This window comes from Saccoglossus kowalevskii, chromosome 12 (genome assembly GCF_978046115.1).
Source record: "Saccoglossus kowalevskii chromosome 12, keSacKowa6.1, whole genome shotgun sequence".
In the NCBI taxonomy this organism is placed as follows: Eukaryota; Metazoa; Hemichordata; class Enteropneusta; family Harrimaniidae; genus Saccoglossus; species Saccoglossus kowalevskii.
This window is the reverse complement of record NC_140652.1, coordinates 17,352,828-17,365,110: the sequence shown is the minus strand read 5'-3', so window position 1 is coordinate 17,365,110 and position 12,283 is coordinate 17,352,828. Positions and strand designations below refer to the sequence as shown.

Genomic DNA, 12,283 nt, shown 5'->3' with positions numbered 1-12,283 from the left:
ACAAAAATACTCTAATGCAGGACTATTTTTTAATTTGTCTAAATCTTTTGTTGCTAAGTGCGTTCTTATTTAAAAATAAGTTATATCAGTGATTGAAAGGATGAATTTTGACGACTGTCACCACAAAGGAAGAAATGATGCAACGTGGGTGAACGTAGCAGATAGCTGAACCTGGTTTGCATTATGGAAATGATTGACTAATAAAGTTAAAGAAGACATGTTAAGTGAAGCAGCACAATATCACATTAGTTAGCATAAAATTGATTGTACATTCTTATAAAGGCAAGTAATATGAACGCAATTACTTTAACACATTTAATATTATGTATATAATGTGCATATGTTTGTGCAGATTTTATTTTTATGGCATATCTGTACATTAGTATTTTTTTTATCAATTCTAAACCTGAAATATTCCCAAATTAAAGACTATACCCCGAAGAATTGTAGCCACTTTATAAAAACATTAGCAATGTTTAGTAGTACTAATTGTATTATTATCAAAAAAGAATAAAAATACCAATCAAAAATATATAGGTCACCATCTGTGAATGAAATGAAAAGACCTATGTTTGTTGCTTAATGACATTTAGAAAATCAATTCAAAATAAACAGTTATATATCAAAAATAAACATAGTATGTATTAGTAGATATTTGTATATAAAAATAAAATGTACAACCAATTAATGGAATTAACCATACTCATCGGTCATCTAGATCTGCACATGCAATAGCATAAACAACGTCATTTTGTCTGAATCTCCTTTAATTTCATGGGTTCACCAAGCAACAAATTACAGATTATTAATTCTCAACTCCGACGAATGAACCAGTTACTGCGACAAAGCCCTATTCACAACGAAAGACGAAATCACTGTGAAAGCCAGCAACCGCAAAAGCCACTCATCGCTAAGCTACTACTTTGAATTCTAATAATTAATACATTTGCACTAAATTGTCCTAATTCCGGAACGTTGAAATCAAAATTAATGAACTGATTTTGTACATTTATTCTTTTTTGTGGCATTGTTGGTGGGTAATGTTATCTTTTAGGAGTGCTATAGTAAATGTACTTTGAATACATATTACACTGGCCAATAACATACCATCCAGAATAAATAACATGTTTCACCAGCAGATGCAAATATAGACACCTTTTTAGAACACTATATGACGTCACTTCCGTATATCATTTCAATGAATTGTAGATGACCATATGATTGCAATACGGTAAATCTTCACTTATTAGTCTGGAACGATCGTTTATTTGGTATCACTTGCGCAGGAATTACTTTTTGTCCTATAGCATGTTTTTTTCTGTAGATTATGAATATGTATGGTTGCAAGTTCTTAGCGGCAATATTTTATAAAAACAAAAATCAATATTGATTTTTCTAATCTATACACTCCGTTATATACAGTGTATGCTAATTGTTTTCAAAAGAGTGCACATCAAGTAGATTTATGTGACAAAATGTAGTAAATTGAGTGTCAAATTAGACTCAAATGTTGTTATTCATTTTTAAACATACATTCACTAATTCACTTCGTTACCCCTGAAGATCTCCCATTCAGGTACATTCTTGTACAATCTGGTACACTCTGGTACACTGAAGATCAGAATGATATCGACTATTTAAACAGCTTTTTTGCGTCACCCTTTTACGTCACGGGGGCGCTTTGCCATTAGAGGGCGCGACTCACAGAAATGGTGAATTACCGTCAGAACATTACGCTTACTCAAATTATGCACATGATATGTTAATGAGATTACCTTTGGGTGATTTCAGTCATGTGTCGATGCTTGCAACATAGTGACCAAGACAGCCGAATAAATACTGCATTCGAAAGTGTACATTATATCAAAACAGTTAGTTACCAACAGGCAGCTCAATTTTCAGCATGCACCAAAATTTACAATATTATATCAGATTTCATACACAAATTGCGGAAATACTGTGTATTGTTAATTTTTCAAAGAATGAAAATGGTATATTACATCTTGCACCAATATGGAAAATGCTTGCCTGTGCACTGCGTATGAACTATTCCACCCTCCGGGGGGGGCAAATATAATGGATTATAAATATTGTTGAAACAATGATGCTAAGCACGTGATACAACGTATTAATAATTCCAAAATAATAATCATTGATGAAATGGGATTCTTTCAAATATTCAGTTGAAAACTTGTAACATAAGGATGCTGACACAGAATTTCCCCGGGCATAAACACAGAGGACAAAGAGTTGCAATCCCATTAAAGAACCTGTCTGCAGAAATGGAAGCAGTAATACTGGCTTATTAGAAACATCAGAGAAGCTAATTTATTTAACGTACTATATGCAGCACTAAGCATATGTAACAATGGTGAGCTTTTTCATGATCTGACATCGAACCAAGAAAAATGATCTAGAATTGTACTACCCGCTGAACTGATCTAACAACACAACATACAGAATTATATATTTGTCGAGAAAAGCGCGCTTTTGCCGTCGTACTGTTACGTCATAATTATAACAACCAGCACACGAAAGTTTCTGATAACAAATGTCGCTTTCTGGTCAGCACTAGTTCACGATCTGTCGTGACAACGTTGCCCTCAAGTTGTTTTATAACAACGGCAGCAAACGACGCCGCTATTTTACCTTCGACTGGTTTCAACCAGGTATTGAGCACGCGCGCACGTAAAACGTAAGTGCGACTGCGTGCAAGGAGACTGTACGTAAGAATATTAACGTCTAACCCAATTATGAAAAATAACTGATCTATTATGTATGCAAGCTTTTCTCATTATTATTTGTTTGGACCAAAATATATTTCAATTTTACCAGCTGACTGCGGAGTAATCTCATGATTTATGTATACAATTAACCTATATGTATCCACTTTATTTGCAGTGTGGAATAAAAATGGTATGTCATATTTATTAACGTTTGAAATGGGCAAAAAAATTGAGAAACATGTTTTTTTTTCAATTTGCATAAGTAACACACTGTCTTTTGTATTTGTTTTGAATAAAACGATTTATATAATGTTAGCCAAAAAAATCATTCAATCTGCAGATATAGCCTCGCTATCATGTTCTTATATGTGGCCTACATAATATATTACAGATACAATTGGTAGTCTTTATTTTTAAACCTTGTTAATAACACATACATTATTTATTTTTATATATTTTTCTTTGTATGCAGGCTTGGAAAGTAGAACCTTCTGTTCAATTCACACGTACATGCATTAATTAATTAAAACACCAGACCAAGCTTTAAATTACATTTTTTTATTTGATGCGGTTTCCAATAATAAGAAAAATAAATAAATGGTACATGCGTTTTTCAGTGTGTATTGAGAAAGGAATAAACAAACAACGTACAATTGACTAATTAATATTACATTATTAGATTTAAAAATGGTCGTGACGACATATTGTTATGCGAGACTGCCAAGCACATGCACAAAGTAGAAAAACGTTACAAATTGTACTGGTGACGTCACAGGCTACCACGACAAATTGGTAATCATGGAAGCTCTGCAACAAGCAGCGAATGGGGAGAGGGTTATACAATAGTGTGTTAGATGCCCGACTGAATGGTAAATTTGCATTCTGTTGCAGGAGTGTATTCAGGAGCTGACGGACTATTTGCAATCTATTTTCGAGGAACGAAATATTCCCCTGGCTCTTTTCCGCGCTGAATTTAATCAACTGTACTGTCATTTACTTTTATTTCTACAGACTCAAAATAGTATAATGCTTGTTGAAATTTAAAATGACAATCGGGAAAATGTTGTACTGTGCGTCCGTGCAAAATATGTCCAAAATACAACCTTGCAATCACTATTTCACATGCATAACCGCCACCACAAAAGCAAAAAATGTATATCTCAGTAACTTGAAAAAAAAACATGATGGAGAAAAAAATAACAGATACGAATGTAAATATATACCAACAATAAAATACATTTTAAAAACAATTATTTAAATCGATCAATTAACATTGAATCTGTTCTTTGAGTATACTTGCCGTAGTTCTGACACAATGTGAAAGTCACGAATCCAAAATGATCAATATATGTATATTATATATTCAACTTCTAACTTGTCTATCAAATGGTCTTATTACTGTTCATATATATATAACATAATTCAAACTGAGCTCCCTGAGATTTAGCAGTATTTAGTGAGAATCACACCTACTCCTATTGCCACGGTAATTGTAACATCGGAGAGTTTTATATCGATTTATTTTTATTATATTTTCAAAGTACTAACAACACAATGCATATTATATTTACGCCACATGTCGTATTAAACCAACAAGTTTGTACGTGTTTAACCTTACTGTAATAAATCATAAATTGATGGGATGATGTATATTACCCAATCGATTTATCGATCGATAAAGCACAAGTGTTGTTGATTTTTAGAATGCACGTGTTTGCTTACAACTAAACGTAGTGTATAGCTGCTCACACCGCGTCGGGTTCCCAGACAATTTGTATCGTCTTTATAGAAAACGGAACAGATTCAATAAATCTAAGGGCTTGCCCACAATGACAGTAATTTCGTTTTAATTGCAATACAAGTGAACTAACGTGAATGTCAATCATGTCGATAACAACAAATCCTTCAAGGGCAAATCTGGTTCACGTTTTTAACAATCGGAAGCTTACTGTGAAGTCATTGTTCACGGACATATTACAATAAAATCAATTACTAATAGACTTAATAAGACAAAAATACTGACGTAAACATTTCGAGCAGAAACGTAAAACCAGATAGAAATATAGAACTAAACAATAAATGTAATAAATATAAATACACGAGACGAAATATTTTTTTATAAGCAATCTTTTACCGATATTGGGTGACTTTTCTGTCAAAGTCGTCGCACCACGTCGTGCCAACTGATTAATTGATCGATTACAGACTAAAAAACAAACAAAAACAAAAACAACAACAGTATACTGCTGCGAATTCATATTAGCTGAGCGGGGAGGAGGATCATCTAGGTCGTGCAAATCAATAAACCATGTAAACGATCAAGCATATGAGATGATGTGTGATTTCCTGTATTTCAAGGAATAATGATGAAAATGATGTGCGCCATTAACATGACATAATCTACCGTGATGCTTTGCGGATGACCTTAAAAAAGGAACAAATCGTGGAAAGTTAAAAAGCACCAATACGAATATGAATGATTGCAAATAGGTGGATTTAGGGAAGAAAAAAAATATTCTCGAGGAAGTAAACTTTCGCACTCCTTCGAAAAATAGATTTTTAAGAAACTAAAAAATGTATTTCTGATAAGGCACTGCCTCACGATCTGGGATCAACCATTATAATTCAAGGGAGTAGAGTTAGCTTTTGTGTTGTTGTTGTTTTTTTTCTCGTCTTTCCGAAATCAACTTAATGTTTCACATGCATTTTAGTGGCAGCAGTGTTTTTAGTTAGATGACGTTAGTGGTCCGACACTACAAAACCCGCTAAGTACACACCAAGCCGTCATAATAGTTGATCCACTATAAACTCAAATATCGAGCAACTCCCCCCTTCTTCAAGAACAGGTCTGGAAATCCCGAATACGCTCTATTCGTCCATCGTTCTGACTTCCCGTTGGTGAGTGCAGTACTCTGCCAATTCTTCCCAGACACAACCTCCGTCGTCGGCGCAGCACTCGCTGGTAGCAGATGTCCTTCTATATCGTCTTAATGTTCGTTTTTCCATAAGCCCTCTCAGAAAATCATGAGCCACTGCCGAGTCAACGAAAGCTGCAACAAAAAGTATAAATCATAATAATATTTAGTTTTTTTCATTTGTTTTCCATATTTTCAATTCATCTAACACTGAGAAAAATGTGGCACACTGTAATATGACGTTTATTCGTTATAATATACTTCAAGCTCAAATGATCGCCGATATATCGTTAAGAGTGAGAGAGAAACAAGACTTGTTTTCGTAAAATTTTCAAGTTGCCGTATAGCTCCGGCGGAATTGAAAATGAAAATTTTCCATTTCTCAAGGATAATTGCAAAAAAAAACCAAGTTATTGAAGATGCAATATAAATCAGAACTTGTTTAATATCATATGTTTACTTAAATTAAACCGACTGCACATTGTCTTGAGACAGTACTATAAGTCGAACGTTTGTACTTTGTGTTATGTGAAATGGATACTTGGATGTACATTTCATAGTTAGATGTTCAATAACAACCAACTACGATCAAGAACAACAAAATGTTTTTGATGGACGAACTATGAATGGGTCTAAACAAACGTGAATGACAGATTTTATGATGACGTAGTTCGACAAAAAATACCATGCTACAGAAACCTTCAATGACAATCACAATGTGGCTCAGACAACAACGGAAAGATAATTACTTGCGGCGCCGGGAAATAACGTGTGTGTGGAAATAACCTAGGGAGCATTATTTTTTCATTTCCAGTCTCATCGGGAAACCTTAAAATTCGAATCGAATTTCAAGTAATTACGTTTTTAATCTTCCAGACAATGATATAACCAAACTCGTGGTTACCATGACGATGAATCAGCATCAAATTCGTCACGAGTTAAACAGTAAGAAATAAACAACAAAAATAAACAAAATCAGTCTACCAATTTCAACCAAAACACGAAATGGTGTGTACCGCAAATATTACCCCGGTAATACAGATAGTCACGACTTGCACGAACTGCCTGACATTTTTTGCTGTCAGGTCATTCAAGCCAGCTGACCTTACGCACAACTGTTTCACCAAAAAATCAATTCAATTGTTTAGAAATATATTTGTTAATACCAATGTATATAATATCTGAGTACAAACACACAAAAAATAACATATATGCAAACATATTTCATGCGTAGTTAGTATGCTATTAAGGTTGTAGATTCATCGAGCACTGGCGAAGAGTTCAAACATTGCAACAATAACGTTTACGACTCATCCTTTCATTTTACATGTTGTCTACTAGTATACTCAAGACTATTTGATGACTCAAATGCTCACAGTAGATGCACGTCGACCGAATTTGAACATTCGACACAGGATTCGAGAAGATACTGCGTGTGTTACTGATAACACATATAACAATTCGTATCAGTAACAATGTACTTGTGCAGAAAGCACGTAATTCTCTATGATATCAACCGGATATCAATAGCATAGTCGTGTCTGATTCGTATACCATAACGACTTGTATTGTCGGGAGGGGGAGAACGGGGGAATTCCCATATCACTTATGAAAAAAGTAGGGACTTTATTTTAATTAAATGGGAAAAACCCGTACTGTCGTATTACAATGTCATAGCAGCGAACTTTGCTTGTCATCAGCGGCGCTCGTATTCATTCCGACTTTTATTCACATCTATTCATTATTAAGCAGATCGTCAGACGAAGAACCAATTACAAATCTGGGATGAAGATCGGTTTTCAGATGTCTCGTGGCAATTCACTTCTTGCTGTGGCAAGGGCAATGTAAGTTTTTCACGTTTAGGAAGGAGCGGAACGGCATACCGGGACAACACTGAGTTGTACGCACGATGCCATATTGATACTACCTATACCCTGCTGGCGCAGCTCATTATCGGTAAACGTTTTTTCTGTCTTAAAAATGATCTCATTTTTTTTTTATTTTTTTTTTGTAATTAGATAAGCCACATGTGCTTATATTTCCAGACTTGATGAAAACGCATTTTCCAAAAATATACGAGAATGATCGAGTAATAACGTAGTTGTCGAATTGCAGTATTTGCAAATCGAATGACAAATATAGACATTTATAGGGTATTTGTGACTTAAATTCGGGCATGTACAGTTGCAAATGATTGGTTATTCCTAAAAATGAAAATCCGGGCACACGCCAAGACATGGTGGTGGAATCCCAAGAATGTGGTCTTGCGAAGTCATTGCCGTCTCACAGCACTACAGACGACACGCATCGCCGAAGTGATTACGCAGTACTACAGTTGTTGTAAGCGCCACAATTACCATGCAGTGACACAGTTGCCACACGGCGTCACTGTCGTTATACATCATCACAGTCGCTAATCCGCGCCACAGTTGTCACAAAGTACCACAGTCGCCACGCGGCGTCACTGTCGTTATGCAAAGTAGTCACGTAGCATCACAGTCGTTAATCAGCGTCACAGTCGCCACACAGCGTCACGGTTGCCATGCGGCGTCACAGTCGTTACGCAGCGCTGAAGTCGCCATGCACCGTCACAGGCGTCAAGTAGCGCCACGGTCGCTACGTAGCTCCACAGTAGCCATACAGGTTTCAGTCGCCAAGTAGCGTCATGGTCGTCTTACAGTTCCATAGTTGTTGTAAACGCCATAGTCGTCACGCAGCGTCATATTTATAAATATTCAAGGTTATGCCTACCATCATCAGTTCTTTTCCGGTCTGGGGATTTATGTATGTCCACGTAACAGACGTACTCGGAGATACGATACAGATTCGATCCGCACGCGTGAATTGTTTCGCTTGTCCACTTACCCTGCCAGTCAGTAAGAGTCCTAAAACAAACATAAAATACAAACGTAAATTTGTTTGATTCATAAAGCCATATGGACGCATTTTAAATGTAGGATACATACCCGAAATAATTTACAATCCGACCCCAAAGTGAAATACTGGGCGGACAGTTCAAACATGGAGATATACTTATATATAACTAATATGAAAAAAAAAACACTAAGAGGAGTATCCGACATCAAATCGGAAACTCAATAAATATATATATGAGTATCCATGTTGATATTAATCCGTAAATTGCCTTAATGGTCATCTCTACTCTGAAATTGTACTCTGCACCACGTATATTGGAACGGTCGTTTATCCTACATTTCCGTGTTATAAATCAGTGAGATTATTATCGATATTTCCATACTATTTTAACAGTAGTTTTAGTAATCTAATTTGCAGGAAAGGAGATTGAACCTTATGAACGGAAATTTGGAATATTTCACACAGTTTTTGATATAAATCTCTCCCAACCTCAACTTCCCGACACACGAAAGTTATTTTACTTAACAAGTCTAGTAGTATTACTCATGAATTGCATTAAAGTCACATATCGGGTAAACTCCAAAATTAGTAATTGTCTTACTAATGCATCGTCGAAACAGTAAACTTTTTCATGACTTCACAAATAAACATATAATGTTGTCATAGTAAACAGTAATCGTTATTCGTGAACGGCGACAGGTTTATGCAAATGCGACAGGTCCATTCACGCTCCAAGGAGTCTCGGATCCGCAGTTATGTTTCCGCTTGTGTGCTTTGTTAAAAAGTGCGAAACGGGGGTTTATTAACCTAATTTTTAATGACAATTACTCCGCTTGTTCAATGAATCTGGTATCATTAATGAGATATTCTCTCTTTATTAAACTTACCTAGTACCGTACATTGTATTGAGCTCACTGAATGTGATTGTTTCTTCATTCTCCACAGTTAAGGCTTGTATTTGGCATAGCATAAAACTAAGAGTCAAGCAGAATACCAGGCCCACTAGTGACGTACTCATTGTCTGTAATATACGAAATCCAGATAAACAATTAAATGTGTTGATAGTAGTACGATATAGCAGTAATGGTTTTTGATATTTTCTTACTTTAAGTATTGAAGGCAGTATAATATCAATAAACTTGACAATCTGTGTTGTTAAATTAAATTGTCTGTGGAATCAATTCTGATGGTTAGAAATAAAGTGACTTTGTACGCTGCTTTTATTCACGATTGGCGGTACTAACATTATCTAAGGGCCCCAACCACGCAGGCATAGCTGCGTCGGGCTGTGGCATATTCCCGTGTACGTTGGTGCATTGCACTGAGATATGGGTCGTTCGCCAATTGACACTCGCGTCGTGTTGTGTTGTGTTGGCACCTGCACAAAGGAGGCGGCCCCGACAAACGACCCTGTTTGTACTGAACGGATAAACACACTCCTGTTTATAACACGATCATTGTAATAAAACTTTAAAGTAGGCACTCCGATAATAATGAAATGAGTAGGTTATAAAACCATTAATGTCTAATGAGTTAATAATGTGTGTTTGGTTCGTGATTATGCATTGACATCCAAACATTTAACACATCATCTATGAGTCGCCAAATATGGATATGGTAGAAACCTTAGTGTGCAATATAATTGCAAAAATAATGGTAGACAGATAAAACGTGTGAGTTCAAAGAAAAAAATCAATCGAGCGATTCCGCGTGCAAAAAGTAAAAAAAAATAGAATAGAAAAGAAACGTTGTGCAACCTACCTCAACGAGGGCAAAATACTAACTGTGTATAGTTCGGGTGACGTGCGAATGTATTGATCACTGATCCGACGATCATACGTTTAAATTAAATTCACCCACAAATAGATCGAAGGTCACGAGATTTTTAACAGATGTGCGATGTATCTATCTCTTGTATTGTCATATTTAAATGTGGTATGTCCAGTGTACCCATACTGTGTCCCAAATTAAAATAATACAAACCATATCTTTAAAGTGAGCCTCCGCAATCAGTTAAACAAATCGATATTTAAGCACAAGGGCTCTTTTCATTCTGTGTTAGTATGATTACGATAATTGTGTATAATTACGAACAATTGCTATTATAGTTGATGTTTTTGACACTTAAGTGTAAAATTATGTCTCGAATCGGACTTAACGTCATTTGTTGACTACGTTCAGTATCGTGTTGGTATCTGGGAAAAATACACTCACGTTGAGTTACGGAGTGTATATACATATTGTATTATCTGTTACATTTAGTCAGTCCATAATTCGAATCACTACGTTCAGTAAACAGGGTAGTAGTCTTACGATGAAATCCGACATCGCGTTGGCACTCTAAATTAATTAATTATATACTAGTACATATCAATGTACAGTCGTTTAGCAAACATAAACTTTTACCCACAGTAAATAAATATTAGAAGGCTAAAAAATAATCAAATATTAGGTTGTTTCGTTCCACTTGTTTTAATGGGACAACTTTGGGCAACGCAATGACGAAAACAATACTTCCAATTATATTTCAATAGTGTGTCACGACTGCAAATGCACAAATGTGATTGGATGACAGATGGTTTTAATTTATGTAAGCCGCTCTACAATAACTGATGTGCCACGATTTTCTGAATTCAGAATTAGGCCCCAAACGTGAATAACATAGGGCAAGGTTAAATCCTACTGTAAACTAAATTCGACAATATCATTATTTTGTGCTTGGGAATTTAGGATTCCAAAAAAATGTATGAAACAAAAAAATTTACAGAATTACGCGAACGGCGCCAAATAAATGATTGCCGTTTGCAGTAGCTCGTTCGTGAACTAGGAATTTGTCGTTCCTTAAAACGCAATTGGGCTAACGGCGCAATCGTTGTCTGTAAATTTCGAAATAATGTCGATTGAGCCGTTAACATAACAAAATACACGAATAGACCTCGCAACGACGAAATACGGATGCGAATTTGCGTCACCGCTCAATGTATAATTGCTGTTCCAGGCCGTATTATTGCATTTACCCACGGTTGCAGTTTGAATGTTTCGGATGCCGTGTTACATCTGAACATCTGGTTTTCGATGATATTTCTGTGTCTCAGAATTACCTTGTAAATAGAGTTTGTATGAATAATCGCATTCCTAGAGGCAAGTATACCATTCGATATGACAAGTCCACTCCAGATACCTGTATTCATATACCTCTACATACCTATATCCATGTAAATGTCGATACACAGACAGTGATAGATTATTTGAAAAGCGGCCTGCCATATATTTGTTCGTAAATCAATATTCACAAATTGATATTTTGATTGGCGATAAGACCTGATATACGCACTATTTGCGGAAGTTGTTGAATGACCTCATAATCGAAGCGTTGTATGACAGATTAAGTCAATTGAATTACACTTCAAAAATAATCATCCGAGCAAATATTAGTTGTTGACACATACTGCGTCAGTCGCCATGCAGCGCTACAATAACCACGCAGCGCTACAATAACCACGCAGCGCCATGCAGTTTCATAGTCGTCACGCAGCGCTACAATAACCACGCAGCGCCATGCAGTTTGACAGTCGCCACGCAGTGCAACAGTCGCTAAGCAGCACCAGTGTCTCTTCGCAGTAGCAGTCTTCACAGGGCCACAGTCGTCGTTGCACCACCACAGTGATCATACGATGCCTGATTCAGTGGCACAGTGACACACTCATCATGCAGTGCCATAGTCGTCACGCAGTGCCACGTTCATCATGTAGAGCCACAGCCGCC

General features: G+C 36.2%; 1 protein-coding gene across 1 annotated transcript in view; it reads right to left on the bottom strand.

Annotated features, from left to right (window-relative positions):
- Nucleotides 1-3,268: 3,268 nt before the first annotated feature.
- The window catches only part of LOC102808381 (insulin-like peptide 7), a 29,067-nt gene continuing 20,052 nt past the window's right edge, over nt 3,269-12,283 (bottom strand). The window contains exons 2-4 of the mRNA XM_006815088.3: nt 9,406-9,539; nt 8,393-8,526; nt 3,269-5,776 (exon numbers count right to left, since the gene is read on the bottom strand). Of these exons, the coding sequence (XP_006815151.1) occupies nt 5,595-5,776; nt 8,393-8,526; nt 9,406-9,536 (447 nt within the window). The 5' untranslated portion in view covers nt 9,537-9,539 and the 3' untranslated portion in view covers nt 3,269-5,594. The remainder of the gene's footprint in view (nt 5,777-8,392; nt 8,527-9,405; nt 9,540-12,283) is intronic.